At 42.6% G+C, this 27,739-nt stretch overlaps 1 protein-coding gene across 1 annotated transcript; it reads left to right on the top strand.

Moving 5' to 3' along the window:
• Positions 1-279: 279 nt before the first annotated feature.
• Positions 280-27,004, top strand: LOC115176630 (leukocyte receptor cluster member 8 homolog). Its single transcript, XM_029736746.1, has 15 exons — positions 280-587; positions 5,194-5,329; positions 9,679-9,834; positions 10,664-10,747; positions 11,469-11,916; positions 12,058-12,214; positions 12,471-12,641; positions 18,816-19,061; positions 19,264-19,428; positions 19,788-20,079; positions 20,177-20,278; positions 20,391-20,459; positions 20,589-20,718; positions 20,842-21,049; positions 21,171-27,004. The coding sequence occupies exons 1-15, from the start codon at positions 547-549 to the stop codon at positions 21,331-21,333; spliced, it is 2,568 nt and encodes an 855-aa protein (XP_029592606.1). The 5' UTR covers positions 280-546; the 3' UTR covers positions 21,334-27,004.
• The last annotated feature ends 735 nt before the right edge of the window (positions 27,005-27,739 follow it).

Below are 27,739 nucleotides of genomic sequence, written 5' to 3'. Positions count from 1 at the left end.
GTGGTGGAGGATGAAGAGTCTTAAATATATATATTTATTTTGCTTATAACAGCTTTTAACCAGTAGGGAGAGTAAAAACATGTTTTATTCAATATTATTCTACAACATCAAGGGTTACGGTGTAACAACAATAACTTTATTACGCAAGTAGTAGCAATAGTGATAATGAGAAGGCAAAACTTTGAAATCTAGGAACAAAGTAGGTGTGTATTTTCCTCCAATGAGAGGAGGCGAGGCAAAGGAAACGGAAGGCGAGGCATACGTTCCATATCTAATGCAACTGCCATTTTGTTTTTCAGTTGAAGATCCATTGCAGCTACCGTTGTTGTTGTGAAAATGGTGTTATTCGACGTTTAGATATTGCTTTATAGTGTGTTTTTTTCTTAAATTTAAAGACTGTCTTGTTGAGAAGTAGTGGATGGTAGTGTAAAAGACCAACTTTCCTTGTATATTGTGATTTAATTGTTCTTGTTTACGTTAGGGTCTTCTGGCCGACGACGTTCTATTATATTGGTACTGTAGCCAGCTAGTTATATCGGTGGCAAAATGGCGGCGAATACGACCCAGACAGCTCCAGCTGCTAACTGGTAAGACTTAAAATTATCAAGTTAAACATATCAAGCTTTCGAATAGGTTCTCACTTTATTTTGACCTGTATTCTAGCTAGACATTGACATTTAATAACGTTCGAAGAAAGCCTGCGATTCGCAGAGTTCTTCTCGTTCCGTTAGTTAACGTAGCTAACGTTACCTAGCTAACGCTAACTAGCCAGTAAGTTAACGTTAGCTAACTCCTACTTTCCTGCAGCTTTGTATCGGCTAGGCTTCTGTACTAGTAAACACCACCAACTATGTAGTACGTAGTTATGATACACAAGGTAATTAGCTATCTGGGTCACAGTCCAGTAACCTAGTAACAGACTCTCACCAAGTTTACGTTATCTTCCAGGCCGGGTCACAACTTCTAGTATCAACACGATTTTCATGTCTACGATGGGTCATCAAGAACTGGTGTAATAGGGCTAATGGGTTGATTCCGGACCGGGCAGTTGAACTACTCTCTCAAGGCTTGGGCAATATTGTATAACTTGTCATTGAATCACATCTATAAGATTTGGAAGTGGTCTAGCTAATTGTCAGAAAAGTTACTGGCTCTTAAATATAGGTAGGGCCAGGCGATGACTGTTTTATTCTGTACGAGCAGGGGTTCTTGCTATTCTTCATCTGGAGTCAAAGCACTCTTATTTTGAGCCTCGCTCAACATACCCTCTGCTGACAGACACATTTATTTCCCATCAATGAGAATGTCCCATTTTATTTAGGGGCTACAGAAATAGCAGGCTTTGAATTTTATGTTTGTGGCAGGGCCATGCTCAAGCAGCTGAGATGCTCATTCAACAGGTTACCTTACTAAAATGTATTCATATACACTGAGCAAAAATATGAACACAACATGTAAAGTGTTGGTTTCATGAGCTAAAATAAAAGATTCCAGAAATTGTCCATATGCGCATCAAGCTTATTTATCTAAAATGTTGTGCAAAAATGACATCTGTTAGTCATCATTTTGCCTTTGCCAAGATAATCCATCCACCTGACAGGTGTGACATATCAAGAAGCTGATTAAACAGCATGATCATTACACAGGTGCACCTTGTGCTGGGGGCAATAAAGGGCCACTCTAAAATGTGCAGTTTTGTCACACAACACAATGCCACAGATGTCACGTTTTGAGGGAATGTCCACCAGAGCTGTTTCCAGATAATTTAATGTTTATTTCTTTACCATAAGCCACCTCCAATGTCGTTTTAGAGAATTTGGCAGTAAGTCCAACCGGCCTCACAAACCTCTCTAGGGTATGTGGGACGAAATCGTCCCAACTACGTAACAGCCAGTGGAATCCTGTGGCGCGTTATTCAAATACCTTAGAAAGGCTATTTTTCAAACATATAACTATTTTACATCATTTTAAAGACAAGACTCTCGTTAATCTAACCACACTGTCCGATTTCAAAAAGGCTTTACAACGAAAGCAAAACATTAGATTATGTCAGCAGAGTACCCAGCCAGAAATAATCAGACACCCATTTTTCAAGCTAGCATATAATGTCACATAAATCCAAACCACAGCTAAATGCGGCACTAACCTTTGATGGTCTTCATCAGATGACACCCCTAGGACATTATGTTATACAATACATGCATGTTTTGTTCAATCAAGTTCATATTTATATCAAAAACCAGCTTTTTACATTAGCATGTGACGTTCAGAACTAGTATACCCCCGCAAACTTCCGGTGAATTTACTAAATTACTCACGATAAACGTTCACAAAAAACATAACAATTATTTTAAGAATTATAGATACAGAACTCCTCTATGCACTCGCCATGTCCGATTTTAAAATAGCTTTTCGGTGAAAGCACATTTTGCAATATTCTGAATAGATTGCCCGGCATCACAGGGCTAGCTATTTAGACACCCAGCAAGTTTAGCCTTCACCAAAGTCAGATTTACTATAAGAAAAATGTTATTACCTTTGCTGTCTTCGTCAGAATGCACTCCCAGGACTTCTACTTCAATACCAAATGTTGGTTTGGTCCCAAATAATCCATTGTTATATCCAAATAGCGGCGTTTTGTTCGTGCGTTCAAGACACTATCCGAAAGGGTAAATAAGGGTTACGCGCCCGACGCGTTTCGTGACCAAAAAATTCTAAATATTCCATTACCGTACTTCGAAGCATGTCAACCGCTGTTTAAAATCAATTTTTATGCCATTTTTCTCATAAAGCGATAATATTCCGACCGGGAAAGCGTGTTTACGTTCAGAGAGAGAAAGTAAAAGCATGGGATCCCCTCGTGCACGAGCCTCAGTCTGATGGCCCTCTGATCGACCACCATCCAAACGCACTAAAGTTTTTCAGCCAGCGGCTGGAATTACATCATTTAGCTTTTTCCCGGGTTCTGAGAGCCTATGGGAGCCGTAGGAAGTGTCACGTTATAGCAAAGATCCTAAATTTTCTTAAACCTCTTATGGCTAGGGGGCAGTATTTTCACGGCCGGATAAAAAAACGTACCCGATTTAATCTGATTATTACTCCTGCCCAGAAACTAGAATATGCATATAATTATTAGCTTTGGATAGAAAACACCCTAAAGTTTCTAAAACTGTTTGAATGGTGTCTGTGAGTATAACAGAACTCATTTGGCAGGCCAAAACCTGAGAAGATTCCAAACAGGAAGCGACCTCTCTGACAAGATCTTGTTCTTCTTGTCTCTGTTTATTGAAGACTGAGGATCTTTGCTGTAACGTGACACTTCCTACGGCTCCCATAGGCTCTCAGAGCCCGGGAAAAAGCTGAATGATATCGAGGCAGCCCCAGGCTGAAACACATTTGCGCTTTTGGCAAGTGGCCGATCAGAGGATAATGGGCTTAGGCGCGTGCACGAGTCAACCCCGTGCTTTATTTTCTTTCGTCGATTTACCTAAACGCAGATTCTCGGTCAGAATATTATCGCTTTTTTACGAAAAAAATTGCATAAAAATTGATTTTAAACAGCGGTTGACATGCTTCGAAGTACGGTAATGGAATATTTAGAATTTTTTTGTCACGAAATGCGCCGTGCTCGTAACCCTTATTTACCCTTTCGGATAGTGTCTTGAACGCACAAACAAAACGCCGCTGTTTGGATATAACTATGGATTATTTGGGACCAAACCAACATTTGTTATTGAAGTAGAAGTCCTGGGAGTGCATTCTGACGAAGAACACCAAAGGTAATAACATTTTTCTTATAGTAAATCTGATTTTGGTGAGTGCTAAACTTGCTGGGTGTCTAAATAGCTAGCCGTGATGGCTGGGCTATCTACTGAGAATATTGCAAAATGTGCTTTCACCGAAAAGCTATTTTAAAATTGGACATATCGAGTGCATAGAGGAGTTCTGTATCTATAATTCTTAAAATAATTGTTATGTTTTTTGTGAACGTTTATCGTGAGTAATTTAGTAAATTCACCGGAAGTTTGCGGGGGTATGCTAGTTCTGAACGTCACATGCTAATGTAAAAAAGCTGGTTTTTGATATAAATATGAACTTGATTGAACAAAACATGCATGCGTTGTATAACATAATGTCCTAGGGTTGTCATCTAATGAAGATCATCAAAGGTTAGTGCTGCATTTAGCTGTGGTTTTGTTTTTTGTGACATTATATGCTAGCTTGAAAAATGGGTGTCTGATTATTTCTGGCTGGGTACTCTGCTGACATAATCTAATGTTTTGCTTTCGCTGTAAAGCCTTTTTGAAATCGGACAGTGTGGTTAGATTAACGAGAGTCTTGTCTTTAAAATCTACAGTCAAAAGTTATATTACAGTTTGTAGAAACATGTCAAACGATGTATAGAATCAATCTTTAGGATGTTTTTATCATAAATCTTCCATAATATTCCACCGGACAATTCCTTTGTCTTCAGAAATTGAAAGGAACACAGCTAACTCTCACGTGTGAGCGCGAGATTGAGCTCATGTCATTTTCTCAGTCAGATTCCAATGGCTCTTATTCTCTCCCCATTCAGAGGCATGAAACAACGTTCTAAAGACTGTTGACATCTAGTGGAAGCCTTAGGAAGTACAAAATGACCCCATTGACACTGTATACTGGATAGGGAATCACTTGAAAAACTACAAACCTCAGATTTCCACACTCCCTGGTTGGATTTTTTTTCTCAGGTTTTTGCCTGCCATATGAGTTCTGTTATACTCACAGACATCATTCAAACAGTTTTAGAAACTTCAGAGTGTTTTCTATCCAAATATACTAATAATATGCATATCCTACCTGCTGGTCCTGAGAAGCAGGCAGTTTACTACGGGCACGCTTTTCATCCGGACGTCAAAGTACTGGCCCCTACCCCGATGAAGTTAAATAAAAATATATTTCTTTTATGAACTGTGACTCAGTAAAAGCTTTGAAATTGTTGCATTTATATTTTTGTTCAGTGTAGTTACACATTTCCAAAAATAATCAGTCTTATCTCTTGAGTAAAGAATTGGTGTGCTGTAAATATTGCTGGTTTGGTGGTAGTATCTTCCAAGTTAACAAACCTAAAACTTGGTCATGTTAAATGTATCAGACATTTGTTTGGTGTCCATACTGAATGACTGACAGTCACGTGTCTCCTGTCTGTTGTAGGTCGTATGGCGCAGGTCCAGAGGGCCAGACAGTCTCGGAAAACCCAGAGTGGGAGAAGGCCAGACAGGCACTGGCCTCCATCAGCAAGACCCAGAGCGCCACCAAGATCGCTCAGGCCAACCGGACCACTGCACAGGTGTGTGTTTGCTTATGTGTCTGTGTTTTGCTTCTTGGATGCGTTTGTTCACTTACTGTAAGGCACGTTACCTACGATAAGGAAGTAAAATTCTGCTTAGGAAGGGGTTTCATATCTGGCAGATGGCAGTTCAATTTGTCTAATTCAGGGGTTCCTAAACTGTTTTGGCCCGTGACCCCATTTTGATACATATAAAAATGCGACCCAACCATGTAAAAAAAAGTTATGTCATCAACGGCAAATGTTCACTTTTTAAATTGGGGCTATGACAGTTTATTACAAATCAGCCTGACAGTACTTTTGACTAGGGATGCACGATATATTGGTGAACATATCGGAATCAGATGTTATTAGCTAAAAATGCCAACATCGGTATCGGCCCGATGTCTAGTTTAACGCCGATGGCAAAACCGATGTCAAAGCTGATGTGCATACCTATATAACGTAGGTACATGACGTAATGACGCCACGTAAAATTTTGCGCTACACATGCAACACAGCATTCCTAACCTAGCCCACAATGTCTGCTGGTGTGGCTCGAGCAGTCAACAAGTCGAACAGTCATTTGAAAGAGTAAGAACATTTCAGAGAGAGAACTCAAAGGCGAAATCCATTTACGCCAAGATAATGGAACTCATTGCCTTTGACAGTCAACTGTTCTCTGTCGTGGGTGATGTTGGCTTTCGCCGACTGGTCGAGCACCGGTACACATGTTGCCCTACCGGAGTTACACAGTAATAGTGTCACTGCTATTAGCTTCACGACGTACTATGGAACACCGTTTGGGTCTTTGCGTGTCAAAAAAGATGAGTCAAATGACACTATTTGACGAGTCAAATAAGCTTTTAATTGGTGATGCACCGATATGACATTTTTGGCCGATACTGATATCTGAGATTTTCCTTGCCAAAAAAAACAATACTGATAACCGATGTTTAACATTTCTGCGGCCTTTTAAGCATTTTAGTACAGTTAAATAGTTAACACACACACATGGACGCAGCGGTCTAAGGCACTGCATCTCAGTGCAAGAGGCGTCACTACAGTCCCTGGTTCGAATCCAGGCTGTATCACATCCGGCCGTAATTGGGAGTCCCATAGGGCGGCGCACAATTGACCCAGTGTCGTCCGGGGTAGGCCGTCATTGTAAATAATAATTTGTTTTTAACTGACTTGCCTAGTTAAATAAAGGTTACACACACACCAAACTAACCAAAAATGTATTTTGTTGGCATTTACCTATGTCCCCATTACCAGTAAAACATAATCAAAACCTATTTCTTTCACTTGCTGTGCTGTTTCGTTGTTCAGTCGTTTCATTCTCAACCAGGATTTCTCATACTATGGAAAGCCCTTTAGGTCTTTGTGTGAAATAACACTATTTGATGTGTGAAATAACACTATTTGATGTGTGAAATAACACTATTTGATGTGTGAAATAACACTATTTGATGTGTCAAATAACACTATTTGATGTGTCAAATAAGCTTGTTGACCAATCATAGGTTGACAACTTGGAGTCACGCGATGATATGGTGTGTGTGGTCCGCCCACTACAACTCGGGAAACCATGCAGTTTATTAGGCTACAGATGAAGTAAATTATGAAAGTGCACGCTATGAGCTTGATGCTCCTTTACAGTAAATATCAAGGGTCTTATTCTGGTGACATGATGGATTGCTTGACTGCCATTTGACAAATACAAATATCCATAATATAGACTCCTACCTGCACAGCCTACCCACACTGTATCTGCAAGCTGTTGTCTAGAGTGCATGTGCCAAGACCAGAATAGGAAAATGTTATTTAACGCAACAGTTTTTGTGACAAAACTATCGGTAGAGTTGAAGATGCAATGGAAACACACTGAACGTTTCATTTTTATTAGATACATGAAAACTTAAGTGAAAAATTACATTTTGTGTGCACTACGTCATAAAGCACAGATTTCTCTTTGTGGATTTTAGGATATTCGCATTAAAATCTGTTGCCAATTGGATGGAGATCTAACTAATGTTGTTTTTCCCCCAGTCTGATTTAGTGCCTGTTCGTCCATTCTGTTCTAATGAGTTCTGCGTGACTTGTGGGCATTGTAGAGTGAAACAGAATGCACATATACTACTCAAAAAAATAAAGGGAACACTAAAATAACACATCCTAGATCTGAATGAATGAAATCTTATTAAATACTTTTTTCTTTACATGTCACGTCTGTCACGTGCTCAGTGTGAACCTGCTTTCATCTGTGAAGAGCACAGGGCGCCAGTGGCGAATTTGCCAATCTTGGTGTTCTCTGGCAAATGCCAAACGTCCTGCACGGTGTTGGGCTATAAGCACGACCCGCACCTGTGGACGTCGGGCCCTCATACCACCCTCATGGAGTCTGTTTCTGACCGTTTGAGCAGACACATGCGCATTTGTGGCCTGCTGGAGGTCATTTTGCAGGGCTCTGGCAGTGCTCCTCCTGCTCCTCCTTGCACAAAGGCGGAGGTAGCGGTCCTGCTGCTGGGTTGTTGCCCTCCTACGGCCTCCTCCACGTCTCCTGATGTACTGGCCTGTCTCCTGGTAGTGCCTCCATGCTCTGGACACTACGCTGACAGACACAGCAAACCTTCTTGCCACAGCTCGCATTGATGTGCCATCCTGGATGAGCTGCACTACCTGAGCCACTTGTGTGGGTTGTAGACTCCGTCTCATGCTACCACTAGAGTGAATGCACCGCCAGCATTCAAAAGTGACCAAAACATCAGCCAGGAAGCATAGGAACTGACAAGTGGTCTGTGGTCACCACCTGCAGAACCACTCCTTTATTGGTGGTCTTGCTAATTGCCTATAATTTCCACCTGTTGTCTATTCCATTTGCACAACAGCATGTGAAATGTATTGTCAATCAGTGTTGCTTCCTAAGTGGACAGTTTGATTTCACAGAAGTGTCATTGACTTGGAGTTACATTGTATTGTTTAAGTGTTCCCTTTATTTTTTTGAGCAGTGTATATGTTCCTGAGTCTTCTGTTTCAGTGATGGGGCCATAATATTTTGTAGCTTAAACCATTCCAAAAGCGAGCCATATTTATAGTAAAAAAAACCGAAGCCGCTCGGTTTATTTCAACCCCATCTTGGAGCTACTGAATGTTGCTGACGTAACCCCGGTTCTATGAACCAAGCACCTTTTTCTTTCATGAGTTTCTCCCGTGATCCCGTTTTTAAATGAAATGCTGGTCTAATTGTTGCAATTATTGGCATAGTAACAGTGCCTTTTTTTTTTAAGCCGGGTGGACACCACGACTTTCAAAATCCTAACATCGCCGAGCCTCTAAAATTAAAGGACTGTCTTTCCTGTAGGTTTTTTTGTCTTGCCAACGTAGTGGTGCGCACAGACGGGGTCACACACTACAAGATTGTTGACCTGGTCGTGAGGATTCTCCTTACCATGCTGTCTTGCCAAAATAACAATGATGTGATTACATTTAACGTAGCTACGAACTGTGGCTCAAAGCAGCCTGATCAACGTTTTGTCATTCACGCTTCCCATTCAAATTAGATAACTTACGTTTTGAATTAAATATCATTGCTTATGAGCTTCAGAGCTTTAACAATTTGACACTTTGGTTAAAGGCAAGTACAAACACATACTAGTAGTAGTCATCGCTCCTGCTCGAGAGTCATCTGACTGGCTTCTCTGGCGAGCTCTCATTGGCTATTGCTGATCATCGTTCTCAACTTGTCGTTGCACATCTCACACTACAAGACCATTGCACATTTGGTTCCGATAAAAATCAAACATGTTGGAAAATATCGGGACGTCTGGGATTGCTCAAAGACGAGATCAGTAGCCCTCAGATTGAGTCTCTGACCCGCTCACATTAAACGACGGCCACGGGCCCCGGGTAGGCAATGACATGGAGCTTTTATCTCAATCTCAAAAACTTGTTTGGGACAGCTAAATCGGAGCCAAAATAGTGTAGTGTTGACCCGGCTTTAATCTCACAGGCGCTTGTTATTGGGTACAATATATTACCTCAACAGTTATCTTAACTTGACGAGCTGTACAGCATGGACCATTTTTTGCCCTTCCTGACACACACAACTGTCTGATCTGAGCTCGTATCCACAAGGCGTCTCAAAGTAAGAGTGCTGATCTAGGATCAGGTCCCAACCTGTGTAATGTAGTCTTATTGATTAGGATTCTAAAAGGCAAAACTGATCCTAGATCAGCACTCCTACTCTGAGGCTTTGTGGATACGGGCCCAGGTCTTCCTAGCTTTTTACCCGAATATGATTCAAATGGACAGGCTTTCGTTCTGATTTAATCTCTCATCACTTAGTAGTTGTCTGTTTGTGTTTCCAGGCTGGTCAGTTTCAACCTGCAGTAACTGAGTCCGCAGCCATACAGCAGCAGCAACAGCAGCAGTACTACCAACAGTGGTACCAACAGAACCAGCAGCAGCCGTATCCTGGGTACACGTACCCCTACAATTACTACTACCCCATGGCGCCGGGCCCCGTACGTGTACATATCCTCGCACCCTCCACATTTCACCCCCAAAGCCAATTTCTCCTTCGGCTGCCTCTCCTTCCAGTTCTCTGCTGCCAATGACTGGAACGAACTACAAAAATCTCTGAAACTGGAAACACTTATCTCCCTCACTAGCTTTAAGCACCAGCTGTCAGAGCAGCTCACAGATCACTGCACCTGTACATAGCCCATCTATAATTTAGCCCAAACAACTACCTCTTCCCCCACTATTTATTTATTTAGCTCCTTTGCACCCCATTATTTCTATTTCTACTTTGCACTTTCTTCCACTGCAAATCTACCATTCCGGTGTTTTACTTGCTATATTGTATTTACTTCACCACCATGGCCTTTTTTGCCTTTATACCTCCCTTATCTCACCTCATTTGCTCACTTTGTATATAGACTTATTTTTCTACTATATTGACTCTGTTTATTTTACTCCATGTGTAACTCTGTGTTGTATGTGTCAAACTGCTTGCTTTATCTTGGCCAGGTTGCAATTGTAAAAGAGAACTTGTTCTCAACTTGCCTACCTGGTTAAATAAAGGTGAAATAAAATTTCAGTTGAACTGTATTGATAATAATCCTTGGCAATGATTTCCCCGACACTGATGCCGGCTTTATGCACTATAGCGTTTAGATAAGGAATTGGAATTGTTCGATTTAGCCAACACATTACAAAACCGGCACTTTACGACAAAAAAAAACTATGAGCTGTTAACACATGATACACCGACAGAATACACAACATGAAACCATTGGTTGAAGCCAAGCCAGTACCATATTTGAAGTGTGTTTTCCTCTGATTCTCCAGTATGGTGGTGGTGGCTATCCTCCTCAGGGCCAGTATGGTGTACCTCCAGGACCTTACCCCTCTCCCACCACTCCAACTGGACAGGTAACCATCAGAAAACTGCTACTGTTGCTACTAAATCAATCAAGTTTTCAGTTTACTTCACTCTTCCTCTATTGCAGTTTATGAATCATTGACTAAATGATTCCCCAATGCCAGGCGTTTGTGTAAATATAACTTTCTGTTTCCGGACAGAAGTGCGCCAGGAATCAAACGTATGAATTAAGATGTTATTGATGACTGGCATTTGAATAATGTTCTATTTCTACCCTGACGAGCGTCCCTAATTATCTCTCACTGTCAGGTACAACCCTACACTGTTGATTGGTCAATGCGTCATGCTGCCTTGTTGACAAAATTACTGAGTGGCACAGATTACTGTTCGGTTTGAGAAGGGGCACAGATTACTGTTCGGTTTGAGAAGGGGCACAGATTACTGTTCGGTTTGAGAAGGGGCACAGATTACTGTTTGGTTTGAGAAGGGGCACAGATTACTGTTCGGTTTGAGAAGGACGCTCCTCCCTCCCCGCTTTCGACCGATGACGTAACGGGCCTTTACCCGGTGCCTCGCGGCTCAGCATAATGTAATCCTCCCACTAAGAATATGTCTGGAGCTGAAGTCTGTTGCAGTTAGAACGTTTTGCTCTGCAGTTCTCCTTTCATATTGAGATATTCTCAGTTTGAAGTTTTTGGAATCTCTGTAGTTTATTACCTTTCCTTCACAAGTTTATTTTCCCCCATCTATTATTTGTCCCTACTTTCCCAGCCTCCATCCCTGCCCGTGATGGATGACCAGTCTTCCAGCTACCCCTCTCAGCCCCAACCCCCTCCTCCTGCTGCCCCTCAACCACCCCCCCAGAGCCCCACCAGCTCTGAGCAGCCCCCACCCCCCCCTCCCCCAGCCATCCCTCCCCCTCCCAACTCCCAGTACCCCCTTCCTCCAGGGCAGAACTCCTACAACCCCAACAACCCCATGCCCTACCCCAACAACGACCCCAATCAGATGAGAGGTTACAACCACAACCAAGGCAGGCCCAGCTATGGGCAGAGCTACCAGACTCAGAACTCATACCAGCAGCAGCAGAATAACAACCAACACCAGCAACAAGGACAGGGTCAGTATGGACCAGGAGCTGGGAGAGGAGAGGCCAACAAAAACAAGAATCATCAACAACAACAGCCACAAGGACAGCAGCTCTGGCACCGCATGAAACGTAAGTGTGTGAGGGTATTGAGTTGTGTGTGTGATCAGATATCTCAAGCATGTTTTTTTCTGTCAGCTTATCTTTGTGTTTGTTTCCTATCACTTGGTGTTATTGTCTTCGTTTCAATGCCTTCTTTATTGTCTTCCACAGAGGCACCTGGAGCAGGTGCGATGAAGTTCAACATTCCCAAGCGACCCTACGTCATGACCAATCAGAGTTTCCCTCCTGGGGAACAACCCACCGGATTGGCTGCTACTCCTTCCTCCCCAGCTGCTGCTCCTGCTGCACCTGGCGGTGCCCAGACACGGTGAGGAGACAGCTACTGACACCAATATATCTGTCTGTTCTATCCTTAATACCTACTGGGGAAGAATTAAGTATCTCTACTCATGATCAGAAGATGACAGGGGTTTCAAATCTGCATCCAATAGATTTCAGAAGTACCATGTCCCGCTTTCTCAAACTAATAATTAGTCACTTCAAATTGACCTAATGCTCACAAACCAGTTTCCTTTCCCCCTGATTTATTGTTGCGATGCTGATTATAAAAATGATTCCCTCAGGCCCCAGGACTGGCCCCAGGCGATGAAGGAGTATGTTCAGCGCTGCTTCACAGCCTGTGAGAATGAGGAGGACAAGGACCGCACCGAAAAGGGGCTGAAGGAGGTCCTACAGAAAAGACTACAGGATGGGTCTGCCTACACCATCGACTGGGACCGCGAGCCTCTGCCTGAGTGAGTGGAGCAGTTGTTCTTGGAAAACGCCTGATATTTCACTGTCTTGGAACTTAGCCTGATGTTTCACTGTCTTGGAACTTAGCCTGATGTTTCACTGTCTTGGAACTTAGCCTGATGTTTCACTGTCTTGGAACTTAGCCTGATGTTTCACTGTCTTGGAACTTAGCCTGATGTTTCACCGTCTTGGAACTTAGCCTGATGTTTCACCGTCTTGGAACTTAGCCTGATGTTTCACCGTCTTGGAACTTAGCCTGATGTTTCACCGTCTTGGAACTTAGCCTGATGTTTCACCGTCTTGGAACTTAGCCTGATGTTTCACCGTCTTGGAACTTAGCCTGATGTTTCACCGTCTTGGAACTTAGCCTGATGTTTCACCGTCTTGGAACTTAGCCTGATGTTTCACCGTCTTGGAACTTAGCCTGATGTTTCACCGTCTTGGAACTTAGCCTGATGTTTCACCGTCTTGGAACTTAGCCTGATGTTTCACCGTCTTGGAACTTAGCCTGATGTTTTACCGTCTTGGAACTTAGCCTAATGTTTCACCGTCTTGGAACTTAGCCTGATGTTTTTTATTTTTGCATTTTCCAATTAAGAACATTCTAAACAAAAGTGAAAAGATATTAGACAACAATAGAACAAAGTGACAGTAACAGACGAGCGTAACAAAAAATGTTAAATAATTATAATTATATATACAAACATACTATAAATAAGTCATAATAACGAGTAAAATAAATAATAATAATGAGACATTGGCTCATATGGTCACCTGCCATAAGCTACATATTATACATTACGTGTGAAACATTATATAGAGATTCAATGTGATGTGGGGGAGATTCACCATATAGTCAAAAGGTTGCCAAATTCTGTAGAATGTCTAACTTATTCCTCAAGCAGTAAGTGATTTTCTCCAGTGGGATACAACTATTAACTTCTGTTAGCCACATTGCAACTGGCAGGGGGAATCCGATTTCCATTTCAAGGCAATACATTTCTTGGCAATCACTAGCAATATTTCTGTTAGGCAAAGCCATACTATAAAGCTAAGATTGGTGTTAGTAAAGTTACCCAGTAGACAGACCTCCGGGTCTAAAAAGAATGCAACCCTGTGAATTGAGGATATGTATCGCATACCCCCTGCCAGAAACCGTGTCGTTTTGAACACTGCCAAGTAGAATGGAGGAATGTTCCTTCATCTGAGCCACATCTAAAACATGGGGAGGAAATATCAGGGTTGAACTTGTGCAGTCTAGATGGGGTGATATAGAGCTGATGGAGGAAATTAAACTGGATCAGTCTGTATCTGGAGTTCAATGTGGATGTAACACCATCCCTGCATAGGTCACTCCATAGACCCTCATCAAGATCAATACCCAGATCTTTTTCGCATCTAAGTTGGGGTTTATCTAGCTCAGGCAGTGTTAGTCCTGACATAAGAGCATCGTAAACACAGGAAATGGTCTTGAACAGTGGTTGGTCTACGTGGCAGAGTTGTTCAATAGGTGACATCTTAGGTAGGTTCCATTGTCCCTCGAGAGTCACCCTAATAAAGTCTCGTAGTTGTAGGTAGCTAAAGAAGTCCCTGTTAGGCAAGTGGTATTTCTGTTTCAGCTGATCAAAAGACATAACTCCCTCCTCATAACAATGTTCCAGAAGAGTGATACCATGGTCTAAAGTTACTATTCTGGAAAAACATAGGGATCAATCTATTGTTCCATAAAGTGGTTTTAGGGGAAAGGAATCCCCCCTCGTCTGAACAGCTCATGCAGTTTGCACCATGCCAGGACAGAATGTATGATTAAAGGGTTGTCTGTGATGGTTTTTATAGATTTTCTGTCCCATTTGTAAAACAATTCTGCCCCAGTGTCATCATTTACCTCAAGCTTTTCAATGTTCAACCATGAGGGAGAGGGACCATTGTCAAACCTCTGAGCCAGAAACCTAGACTGTGCAGCCCAGTAGTACATTCTAAAATTGAAGTTTTAAGCCCCTTTGACCGTAATCAAGGGTCAGTTTATCCAGGCCAACCCTAGGGTTTTTGCCGTGCCAGATAAACCATCTGGTCAGCTTGTCGAGAGAGGAAAAGAATGCTGCGGGAACAGGGATAGGGAGAGATTGAAACAAATATAGAAATCTGGGCAGGACATTCATTTTAATTATTGATTCTACCCAGTAGAGTGAGAGGCAAGTCCATCCAATTACAAAGGTCACCCTCCACCTTTTGCAACAAACTGGCCAGATTGAGTTTATAGAGGTTGTTCAGATTACCATCCACCATTATGCCCAAATATATGAAGCCCATAGGCGACCATCTAAGAGGAAACTTGTGCTTGAAAGTATGATGGTCAAAGACAGAAACCGTAAGATTTCGCTTTTATCGAAATTGACCTTATATCCAGAGAAAGAACTATAACACTGTAGTAGGACCTGCAAGTGAGAGAGGGAGTGTTCTGGGTTCGCTAGAAATAAGAAAAGGTCGTCCGCAAAGAGTGATAACTTATGGGTCTGGGGGCCCACCTCAAAGCCATGTATGTCAGGGCCCGTTCTAATAGCCTCAGCCAACGGTTCGATGGTGAGGGCAAAGAGGTGGGGGCTAATTGGGCAACCTTGTCTGTTCCCCCTATAGAGAGGAGGAAGTAATCCCATTGGTAGCAATCCTAGCTTTAGGAGATTTGAAGAGTGATTTTATCAAATTTACAAACACGGTACCTAAACCAAACTTTTCCAAGACGCGAAAGAGGTATGGCCATTAAACCCTATCAACAGCCTTTTCAGCGTCGAGGGAGACTGTGACACTAGGTATTTTGTTTTTGTTAGCAAGGTGAATTATATCAAAGAACCTAATGAGATTATTGGAAGACAATCTATTAATTATGAAGCCAGTCTGATCTGGGTTGACCAACAGGGGAAGACATGACTCCAGTCTCTTAGATAGCATCTTGGTGACCAGTTTAAAATCTGTGTTAAGGAGAGGGGTTGGTCTATAGGAGGCGCACTTTAGCGGGTTTTTCCCTTTCTTGTGGATTACAGTAATCACTGCTTGAGAGAAAGACTCTGGAAAGCAGTTGTCTTCCCCGGCTTTTTTAAGTATCTCCATAAGGTAGGGTACCAACAGCTCCCTAAATTCTTTATAGAACTCTGGAGGGAAGCCATCCTCCCCAGGAGATTTATTAGAAGGTAAGGATTTAATGGCCTCCAACAATTGAGAAGTGAGACGTGTTCTGAGAAGTGTTCACTCAGGCGCTGTCTGTCTTCCCCTGACAGTCATGGGAGGTTGAGAGAGGAGAGAAAGGAGTTGATCTCTGATAGATCGCTTGATTGGGAAGTGTAGAGGTCTTCATAGTATTTCTTAAAAGTATTATTAATTTCAGTAGGGTCAAAAGATATCTCATTAGTAAGAGCATTAATTGTCCTCTTACTTTCCTCTGCTTTCTCTCCAAGCTCGTAATAACGTTGTTTTGATTTAGTGATGGCTTTCTCAGCTTGATATGTGTTCAGAATATTATATTTCAGTTTTTTATTTACCAAAAGCCTGTATAGATCTTTAGTCGGGCCTCTTTGGTAGGTTTTCTCTAACTCAGCGATTTCAGATTCAAGGGCACTCAGTTCCGCACCGTGTTTTCTCTTCAGCCCTTTAGTATAGGAAATGATCTGTCCCCTCAGATAGGCTTTCAATGTGTCCCAAAGAATGAAACTGTCAGGAGCGGAGGGTTTGTTTGTCAAAGTAAAAAATATTGATCTGCTCGTTGAATGCACAAAATTCAGGTTGCTTAAGGAGTGTAGAATTTTGTCTCCATCTATATGCTCCATTTACCTTGGTAGGAATGGAGATTGATAATACCAGAGGAGAATGGTCACTAAGCAATCTGGGGAGATACTCAATATCTAACACTCTATGAAACAGTTGGATCGATAGTAAAAGGTTATCTATGCGTGTGTGTGTCTTGTGGGTGTGAATAAAAAGAGTAGTCCCTATCCTGTGGGTGCGACTGTCTTCAGATGTCTAGCAAATTAAGATCTTTCATGAATGACATGGTGAGCTTGCCGGCTTTGGTAAATAGTGAGGGTTTATCAGAGGACCTATAAAGAATTGTATCTAAACAAAAATTAAAATCTCCTCCAACCAGTAGCCATCCTGGTGGTGCTTGTGCGACCTGAAGGAAGACATTCTGTATAAACATATGGTCATCCAAGTTAGGAGCATAAATATTCAATAGGGTCCAAGACTCTGAAAACATATGCCCCTGCACCAAAACAAACCTGCCCAAGGGATCAGAGATGGTGTTGTTGAAGCAGAAGGGGATGTCTACTTATCAAAATTGCAGTTCCTCTTGCTTTGGAGTTAAGAGGACGCAAAAACTTGTCCTACCCATTCCCTCTTCAGTTTCTTGTGTTCACTGGCTGTAATATGTGTTTTTACAAAAAACACAATGTCAGCCTTTAATTTCTTAAGGTATGTGTAGACTATTTTCCTTTTAATCGGGCTGTTAAGACCTTTTACGTTGAATGTGACACATTTTAATGGATTAAGCATAGGTTGGGTTTCAAATATGTAACCGAATGGAAATCTCTCATATGGAAATAGTCAGGAAATGTTTTAACTTTGGTTTGAACACAGAAGTGACCTATGTGTCTCTTTAGGAAGTAAACAACAATAAACAGGGGAAAAAATCCCACCCACCCCGATTGTCAGACTAACACCACAATCCCAACAATCAAACATGAATACACTTGTAGAGATATGTTGCTGCTCGCTTTCCATCTTGCTCTTACTAGTTAAACCTTGGCGTAAACTAAAACCTGCGAGCTCTAAGTTGAAAACAAAAGTTGTGAATAGACATTTATGGCTGAATATTTACTGCCCACGGTAAGGGCTGCTTGAGTGTCTTTTCGGGAGAGGAACATAAATGGGAGGGAAAGCAGTGGGCCTATGCCCACTTCTTTGCTTCACTCAGTGGATATTGACTAAACCAAAATATACTCTCCTGTAAATGTAATAGGACTCACCCCGGGGAAAATACGGTTAGTTGAAAATGTACAAATCAATTATAGCGACCGGATAGCGGGGTAAACGGATCCAAATTCCAAGAAGATATCAGCAGTTCAGTCCGGATAAGAGAAAACAAACTGCATCTTATCCCCCAGAGAGACTGTCCTGGTTCAGACGCGGTTCAGTTCTTTGAGAAAAGTGAACACTTCTACCGGTGTGTTGAAGAGATGGCTTCAGCCTTTGTACTGAACTTTCATCCGCCCAGGGTGGATGAGGTAGCTGGTGATGTTCTTCTCCTTCAGTGCTTTGGTGGTAGGTCTGAACTGCTTGCGACGTCTGGCGAGATCCGCGCTCATATTCGGGAAAAGGCTGACCCTCTTGTCATCGGGTGATGTCCCCTTTGGCTCTTGTGAGTTGCAGTATCTTCTCTCTGTCTTGGAAACGGAGGAACCTGACCAGGACGGCCCGTGGGGGCTCATCTGGCCGGGGTTAGGGCGCTGATGTTCTGTGGGCGCGTTCGATTTACAGCAGCTTGGTGAAGTTGATTATGCCTAGGACATCCGGGATCCATTGAGTGAAGTAACGGCCCTCGCTGTCCTCTTTCAATCCCACCACACGGATATTACTACATCTGCTCTGGTTTGCCATCTGGTCTACCTTGTTTTTGAGGTAGGCATTGTCCTTCTGCAGTTGTATCAGAACCTGGTCATGTCGAGCGACGGTATCTTGAACTGTGCTAATGCGCAACTCAGCCTCGGTCATTCTCAAAAGGAGATCATTCATGGAGGATTTCAGGTCGTCAATGGAAGAATGGAGTTCAGCTGATTTCTTGTCCAATTTTCATAAAAAGACCTTTGTTACCATCCTGAATTTCCCAGAGGAGAGTAGCTAGCATGTCGGCAGGCTCGCAACAGTTTGGAACTGTCGTCTGAGTTATGAGGGCTAATGCTAAACTTGCTAGCTGTAGCGTTATCGCCCGCCGAACTTAGCCCGATGCTTCGCCGCCCGCTTCGCCGAACTTAGCCCGATGCTTCGCGGGAACTTAGCCTGATGCTTCGCCGCCCGCCGAACTTAGAAAGCCTGAATCCCCTTTTGGAGACCAAATGCCTAATTTCTGTCTAAGCCCTATCAAGAGGTGCTAGTCATTCTAATCCCTTCTCTCCTGTCTCTCCGTCCAGACTGAAGGCCAAGCAGTCTCGCTGGGAGGCTGTACCCACCCGGAGGACTCTGGAGAGTTCTGTGGGTCGTGGTGGGGGTACAGGTGGGGCTATGCGTGGCAGGGGTGGTGGGGCCAGGCTGGGGCACTACAGGAACGTCTTCTCCCAGAGAAGCCCCTCATCCAGCTCCTCAGGCTCCTCCTCTCGCTCCCCCTCTCCCTCCCACAGCCGACACAGGGACCGCAATGGCCAGAGACACAGGCGCAGGTCAGTGTGTTTTGGGTTAGTCCAGTGATTTTTCTTCCCCCCCCTCCCCATGTAATAATTGGCTAGGTGTATTATTTGTCCCAACCTGCTTTGTTATAGGTCAAATATTCCCCTTAATATAGTATAATGATAGCCACTCTAAAAAGAGAAAGTATGCTGTGTAGTTTTATGTTGTAATGTCCTGTTCGTTCTCCTCTTCCAGTGACTCTGAGTCCCAGTCGGACAGTAGCATGTCCAGTGACCTCCGAACCCAGCTTCCCCGGCGCAACCAGAAAGGAGGGCGTGGCCGTGGGGGCGACAGGGACCGAGGCAGAGGGGGTGGAGAGAGGGGACGAGGAAGGGGCGGAAGAGGCAACAGAGGACGGAGGTAAACAAGCATATTTTGGCCAAAAGAGAAATTCCAGCCGAAATGTTTTGCATGTCAACAATCAAGTTTTCAAGATATACAACTTTCAAAATACAGAAATATAGCCGGAATTATTCATTCTGCATCATATTATGCCAAACTGCAAAATGCGGACAAAATGCGCCATACCGGCAGTATTTTGAAAGTGGTACATCTTGAAAACTTGATTGCTGACATGCAAAACATTCTGGGACTATATCAACAATGGACTAATGAAACAAATACCAAAAGCTAGTCATTGGCCTTGACCCACCCACAAACTAATATTCACCTTTCCCTGATTCTCATTGTGCTGATCACATTTCGGCTTCTCTTCTCAGAAACATGGATGATGCTAACTCCACCGTCCTGGGCAAGAAGAGGAAAGGTGGGAACGCCGGCCTGGACTTCCACGACCCCCACCGGGAGGCCAAGAAACAAAGCCGAGCGGCACGCTTCCACAACACCAAGATGCGCTCAGAGCCCCTGGTGCTGTCCATCAACAACCTGGAGCTGCCCAAGGAGGACCTGAGCTGGGACGACTGCCCCATCGTGGGCACCTGCCAAGAGATCACCAAGATCTACCTGAGACTCACCTGTGCCCCCGACCCTGCCACCGTGCGTCCCATATCTGTGAGTATCGCCTGTCACGTGGAATGAGAGGATCCTTATTTGAGGCCTCCCTTCAGATTGTGTGATGCTCGTCTCCTAACCCCCTGTCTCTGGCCAGGTGCTGAGGAAGTCTCTGTTGGCCGTGAAAGCCCACTGGAAGACCCGTCAGGACTACCCCTACGCCTGTGAACAGATGAAATCCATACGACAGGACCTCACGGTCAGTTTACATGTTCTTTTTAGTTTTGTCGAACAGGCACTTTGTCCTATCTCGGTATTTGAGTCCTATTGTATGAGGATATGAAAACAGGAGGCGTCTCTTCTCATTTCAGGTCCAAGGAGTTCGTACAGAGTTCACAGTGGAAGTATACGAGTGCCATGCACGCATCGCTCTGGAAAAGGTGAGGGGTCCTTTCCATACATTGTCCCCCTTCGCTACCTCGTATTTGACGTCAGGCATCGTATTTGAGTTTAAAGTTGCTGTGTCGTACTAATGTGCATTCTTCTCTAAATGTTTGCGTTGTTACCAGGGCGACCACGCAGAGTTCAACCAGTGCCAGATGCAGCTGAAGGCCCTGTATAAGGACAACCCGTCAGAGAACATAGGGGAGTTCACTGCTTACAGACTACTCTACTATATCTTCACTAAAAACTCTGGAGGTAACTTACCACCTGCCTGATATTCCTCATCAACCATTATATTTCTGCATTGGATTTTGGCTTGCATAGAATTGAGCTTAATGTCCTGATTTTCTTGGTTGCGTGTTTGTCCCCCACACACAGACATCACGACTGAGCTGGTGTACCTGACTGCGGCGCTGCGGGCGGATGAGTGTGTGTCCCACGCTCTCTCCCTCCGTGCCGCCTGGGCTCTGGGAAATTTCCACCGGTTTTTCCAGCTCTACCGGAGAGCCCCACGCATGGCATCCTACCTCATAGACAAGTTTGTAGAGAGGGAGAGGATGATCGCTCTCAGGGCCTTATTCAAAACGTATGTCAGAGGCCTTTCATCCAAACTCCATGGTTCCGAACAATTCATCATTTTACGTAGTTGTATGTAGGATAGAAATGCTCCAACTTTAAATTGCCTCTCCCCCTCTGTGTTTTCCCAGATTCAGACCAGACTTGCCGGTGGAGTATGTGCAGTCCAGTCTGGGCTTCCTTTGTTTAGACTCTTGCATGGCCTTCCTCACAGGCCTGGGGGTCACCTTCTTCCCCTCTGACCCCAGCAAGATAGACTGCAAAACCAGCTCAGCCTGTCTGGCAGCCTCCTGAGGGGGTGGGGGGTTTACCAGGGAGGGGGGAAAGCACACTAAAGGGAGATACTGAGAGATAGACAGGGTCAGGAATGTACCCTACAGTTCTTCTGCACTACACTTCAGGAGGGAGACTAGTAGTTAGACTGAAACTACAATTTAGTCCTGTAGAAAGAGGGAGATATGCACTAGGATGCACTAAATCACTTAAGGCTGAAATTCAGTGAGGATCCCACCCACAGATGCACTGTACTCACAGATATGGACTGTATAACAAGAGTGGGGGAGATTGTCTGCATACATGCTGCACATCAAATACATTTAGAATAGCTTAGCCCCACACATCTCTGATCAGCTCAAGATATTAATTATACCTTCGACTTAGAACATTTTAATGACGAACAGATGATGTTAGGCATTAGTTCAGTTTAAGACCCGAAGATCAAGCGCCAACTCACACAGATCAGGGAAGAGCGTAGCCTCAAGGTCTCCCATCCACTATCGCTCTCAGAAGTGTTAAGCTAACAGTGTTCTGTTATGTTTTTCCCTCCCTCAAGTCAACAGCCTCAAACTCATGCGAAGACGAGCCTTGAGAACCCAAGAGAGAGATGAAAAATAAATGAGCTAAAGTCATCCCTCAAGCCCTCATCCAACAGGCTGCTCATCCACTCCAAAACCAAACCATCAATCAGAGAAGAGGTTTGTCTGTTCAGGTGTTCAGCTCTAGAGACTGTGCTAGCCCTTTGCTGCTTTCAGGAAGCCTTCGTGATCCAGCGTCCAATCCGGGAGAAGAGGAGATGGTGGTTTGTATGTCCTGCCCCCCCTTCCCCCAAGCTGTCTACGATTGGCGATCAGGTGGGGAAAGTTACCCCCACTTCCTGTTCCTGCCTAGCCCTGCACACTTGGCACCCCTGAAAGGTATTGACTGAGAAATCTGAAGGTTCTGATTGGCTCCTTGCCCAGGTTGGCCACATCCATCCTTACCCCACAGTTGTCCGCTACCCACAGTCCCCTGCTTCACCCTTCAACAGTCTGTCACCCAGAGTTCACCAAAGTTTAACCACAAAGTTTACATCCCAGTTATATCTGCTCTCTAATATAGAAGATCTCCAAGCCTGGCGTCTAGTCCCTTCTGGTAGGCATTGACTTATAAAGTGTGATGGTGGATACAGTCCCCTAATCTTTACCAAGAATGGCCTCTGCAATCTCTCGGTATGTGTCCAGGAGGCAGGATATCCACCTATAGTCCATCTATCCCCTGAGAGCAGACAAGGAGGCAGTCTCCCACCCCTTAAGAATACCAAATAACCAAGTTGAGGCTCTGGGCGAGCCTGTGGTGTTTCCTGAGTTACCCGATCAACAACCCCCTCAGCAGCATGGAATAGCAGTCGTCAAGCACTCCCACCACATAGGAAGAAGTCAGCTCTATCAAGATGGTGGCAAAGTCTCCACCTTCAAATATGGTGGCTGGATCAGTTCCGCCATACAACAGATGGAGATGAGATCGCTGTCTGTGCAGATGGCGGCAACGTCTGGGTTTGTATGCTCCACACTCCGTTCAATAAGGCTGAGTATGTATGTATGGCTGGTAAGAAAAAGGACTCTTGGTGTGCTGAAAGGAGGTGGATGACAGCACGGCAAAGATCACCTGGCATTCACTATTGGTTCATTCACAAACACTAACCATTGGTTTGGGTTAAGGTGTATGATATCAAGTCTATGGTAATTGTTTAAATTCCATCCACATGATGATAGTGTGTCTGAAATGGTGATATAAAATGAAGGGTGACAGTATTAACCCTTGGGGAACACCCCTCATTTGCAAGACAATGATGAAGTCATATTGTGCAGGTGCAGATACCTTTTAAACCTGAATTTGTGTAACTGTCTCCTCAATTGAAAATTGACATTCTGCCACAAAACATTAATTTAGGACATTAATGTTGACGTCTAAAGCATACAGGACTCTGCTTATCAAATGTTTGTCTGTAATCAAATAATCTGCTTATATATTTAAAGCTAAGAAATCACCATGTGATATTTTTAAAACCCCATTGCAGACATTTTGGTTTTCAGTAAATGCAGGTGAGAGAAGGATTGTAGAGTAGTTATTTTGGGGTCCTATCAGCAGTTATACATTAGGCTACATCCCTGTGTATACTCTTGATAAGATCTGATGTGAGGAGATTAGTGTGGAGAGTTAATTGTAAATCAACATAATTGGCAATACATAAATAGAACATGAGTTGGTGATATCAGTTGATCTAATATCAGCGTATATACCCCTTGTTTTCAGGCATGACCTTGAAGAGTGTTAACTTGATTCACATCAAAGCTTGAGGTATTTTAGTGAGTTCAGTGCCATTGCGGAGATATCAAATTTATTTGTCACATGCACTGAATACAACAGGTTCAGACTGACATGCTTACCTGCGAGCCCTTTCCCAACAATGCAGAGTTAAAAAGTGAGAAAAATGATATAAATAAAAAGGGATTTGGTAACACAAAATAACTAACGAGGCTATATACAAGATAGGACTCTACTTTCAGGATGAACAGAAGTCTGTAACAAATGTCCTGTGTGCTCATCTATAGAGTAGATCTGTCAGTATCTAATGTACATTGTTGTGGATTCAGTTGACCTTTTTTCTTCTCAGTAACTATTCATTGGTCATTTTGATATGTTTTATGTTTACCAGGGCAAGTGTAATTTTGACAGAAACGTATATGGTGAATGAGAAGCTGAAGCATTTTAGATATGGGTAATAAACAATTAATTATTTAATTAAATTGATGTGAATATGTAAATTATAATTACAAATCTAAAAAGTTGGATGATTTGGAATACATTGCCTGTTTTTGATATTGCCGTGGATTTAAATGGGGAATTGATAGTAACTGCTTTTTGTAGTGCAAACACTAGCGTGATTTATACCCTATTTTTGGCCGCTTATTCAATAAGTGTGCAGGACAGAAGGTTTATATTTTGGGCTTTTACAGGGATTGAAAATGGGATATTTGCTGTATAAACCAAATATTTTTCTTGCCACATTTCCCTTAGATATGCGCACTTGGTTGACCACTTTCATTTCTGACTCATTTTTTTAAATGCTCATCTTCTGTAAACCCATTTTTCTTTAGATTTTATTTAATGCATTTCTGTGTCTTCTCAAACTTTCTGGCTATCTGTACTCATGAACTCCTTAGAGCAGTGGTATTCAAAGTCAGCATCGCAACCCATGAGGGAACTGCAGTGGGGTCGCCAAAATGCGAGAACATTCATAGGTCATATTGTATGGGACAATATAGAAACGTTTTTGAGAAAGGTCATTTGAAAAATTAATTTTTATTGAGTAAATGTATTTCTTGGTATATTTTCATTTCGATGAGATGAACATGTAATGAATAAGGGTGTCAGTAGGTTTGGAAATTCTTCCGGACAAAAAAATTTGTCCCCAGAAATTCTGGTGGAAAAATGGTGTCCCCGCTGAAAAAGTTTGCATATCACTGCCTTAGAGATAAGTAATGTACTAAAACCACCACACAACATCCTGATGGCAAGAGAAAGGTTTGGTTGAAGGCACTGCACTCCCATCAGCCAAGAAACAAACTGTTACTGTGTGTGTTTGTGTTGCTCAAGGCTCCCGTTTGTCAATTTCTTTGGAAGTAGTTTGTCAGAGTAAACCCAAACCTGTTTCAGATTAACAGTGACTTGGCTGTTTGGCTGGTGTGAGTCAGTGTTTTGATATGGTAACATATCAATATGGTACTGTCATTATGTTATTAATATTCTTAATGATTGGATTGAGAGAGCGTGTGAGATATATGTATGTGTATATATATATATATATATATATAGGACTGCAGGATCAGTTTCAATATGAATGTCTGGATGAGTGATCAGTCTTCTCAGCAACTTGTCTACCCATTTATAGATCCCTTTGTTTCATTTGACTGGCACTATTTTGTCTATGTGCTCTTGTTTCGGTCACTTTGGTCATTAATTTCAGAAGTTGTACTCATGACTCAACTTGTCCCTTCTCTCCTCATCTTCCTATCCTCTGTCCCTCTTTGCTTTTCCCCACTCCCTTCACCAGTCCTTTTCTCTTATTTTTCTTCTTGCAGTACTGCATTACAGGAGCAAAAGGAATGTGAAAAGAGAGCACCTCCTCCCAGCCTCCAGAAGCAAGCTGGAGAGAGGGAAAAGTGTGAGAAATGGAAGACTTGATACTGCCAACTCAAGTTCAAGCCATTTTGTCAATATGACCTGAAATGTTGTGTTGTCTTATACATGGGAGGCTGACTTCAATTGTTTTAATCAAGGCCTTTTGAATGTGTTTTATTTGACTATTCTTAACTTGAATCAAGAAAACATTCAATGTCAGATTTTTTTCCACTCTAGTTTGCCAGAAACAATCTATAGTTGAGGTTTGCCAAAAATCTATGTCTATAGTTAGGAAGGCCTATACCTTTAAACCATCATGTGTTAATGTATACTGTTTGTCCAGAAACATTTGCATGCGTTCTTGTTTTTCATAACCAGGGTGTTCCCTAGAAATTGCTTTGTCATTATGTCAACTTCTCAAGTACAGATCAATATTTGGTAAGGCAACCTTTGTTTGTCAGTGGATTTTTGGCGTCTCTGTAACTTTGATGTATTTTGTCAGCTGCCTCATGTGGTCTACCTGTAAATTAATTTGCCCGCATTTGGTATTTGTCGTAATACAATGGGAGTTATTTTAACTTGGAAACACATTAATAAGTATCTCTAGCATGTAAACTACTTTTTGGGATTTGAAATGGATCTGGACATACAGCATACAATTTATTATATCAAGGAAAATACTCTATTCCATTCTAGATATTTTTTTTCTTATCTCCTTATATTTGGCCACATTCCTGTCAGTTTTGAGTAGTCCGGTAGTAGTTGGCTCCCATATCAGAATGTTGCTCTGTCTTGCTCTGTACCTTTCCTAAACAGGATGCTTTTCTGTCTTGTCTCTGTTGATTTCAGACACCTCTTCAACAGTGAAGTCTCCTGGTCAGATGTGTTTAACATTACAGAACCTCTCATATCTCACATTGATGCTTTAGTTCAATAAGTTTAACTGTACATTTCCATTTAACTAACTATGCTTCTCCTTTTTAAAATGTGCTGCTCCTTCTCTTACTCAACTGTTCCTTCTGACACCTGTGGGTTTGTTTTTTCCTCTCTTGAACTTCTTGAAGCCCGTCAATGTGTAACTCCTGCCTCCATATGTCCTATTAGACTGCACTTGAACAATTCCCTTTTCTTACTTCAGCCTGATGCATCGGTTCATTTTTCATTCTTTAGTGGATTTGTTCTGTTGCTCCTTTTCTCTCACTCTCCTTACCTGCATGTGTCCCCTCCCTCTTCTCTTCTATCAGAATATCTCATTTCTCCACCCTCTTCATGTTGAGTATCTGTTTGCTAGTGACCATTGTTGCTGAGTAACTATCCATTCTCGGTAGTAAGTATTGCTTCTACGCTGCTCAGGTGGTTTCTGTTGCAGCTAGCTGAAACTAAAGGATATACTTTCAAAATATCCCTCCTCCCCAGTCTCAACCCTCCCTGGATTGTATTTGAAATGAAATACTCCTGTTTTGTAAATACTGTGTACATATGTATTTTGTTCTTGAAGAACCTAATAAAATAAGTTTAGAAATAAGTATTGTTTGTCTTGCGTTATAGAAATGACACGTTGCACTTCTACTTAATCAATGTAAAAATTGCTGCTCAAGATTGAGTAGTCTTCTGGGTTTGATACAATATCAAACTGAACATTGTTAAAGGCATTTAATTTATTTAAAAAAAATCTGAACTAAGACGGCAACAATCAATCATATTACAGGGACAGTTCAGTGAGTTGATTGACATCAAAGTCCTGAAATTCTGGCTTTCATGTCACTGATCAACATGATTGCACTGTTTCTAGGGATTGGCACTGAACTTAAATTCAAGGAACAATATTAAATGTCAAAAGAAGGGCCGGAGTAAAGAATAGCTCACAGTATGACCAGAGAGCAGTTGGAAAAGGCATGCAAAATAAGAGGAAATTGAGTAGGCTGATAGCTATAGGGTAAAGAAGCCTCAGAATGTCTTCTAGAGAACTACAGATAGGTGGAGAGGAAATTCTACAAGATTCATCTCTTCAGATGTGTAAGTTCATAATGAAGGAAAATAAGTTATAGGAAGAGAAAAGCACACAGGAATAGAATGTGACAGACGTGGAAGCTGGTACAAGAGAAAAGAGCTGACTTCAGAGAAATTAAAGCAAGGGGCATAGAACATGAGGGAAGATTCTGACTAGACTGAAAGATGAAAGCAGTTTTTCACAGGAGCTCAGAAGACAGGAAAGCATTCAGAACAGGTGAATGGAGAAGAAAAACAGCATAGCATAACT

Source organism: Salmo trutta, chromosome 37 (assembly GCF_901001165.1).
Source record: "Salmo trutta chromosome 37, fSalTru1.1, whole genome shotgun sequence".
Classification (NCBI taxonomy): Eukaryota; Metazoa; Chordata; class Actinopteri; order Salmoniformes; family Salmonidae; genus Salmo; species Salmo trutta.
Note: the sequence above shows the minus strand (reverse complement) of the source record. Positions and strands in the feature narration are given on the sequence as shown.

Coding starts and splice junctions, on each gene's coding strand:
- LOC115176630 (XM_029736746.1), top strand. CDS start 547: ATGGCGGCGAATACGACCCAGACAGCTCCAGCTGCTAACTG. Junction 12,642..18,815: donor GACCGCGAGCCTCTGCCTGA/GTGAGTGGAGCA, acceptor CTCTCCGTCCAG/ACTGAAGGCCAAGCAGTCTC. Junction 20,719..20,841: donor CTTCACTAAAAACTCTGGAG/GTAACTTACCAC, acceptor CCCCACACACAG/ACATCACGACTGAGCTGGTG.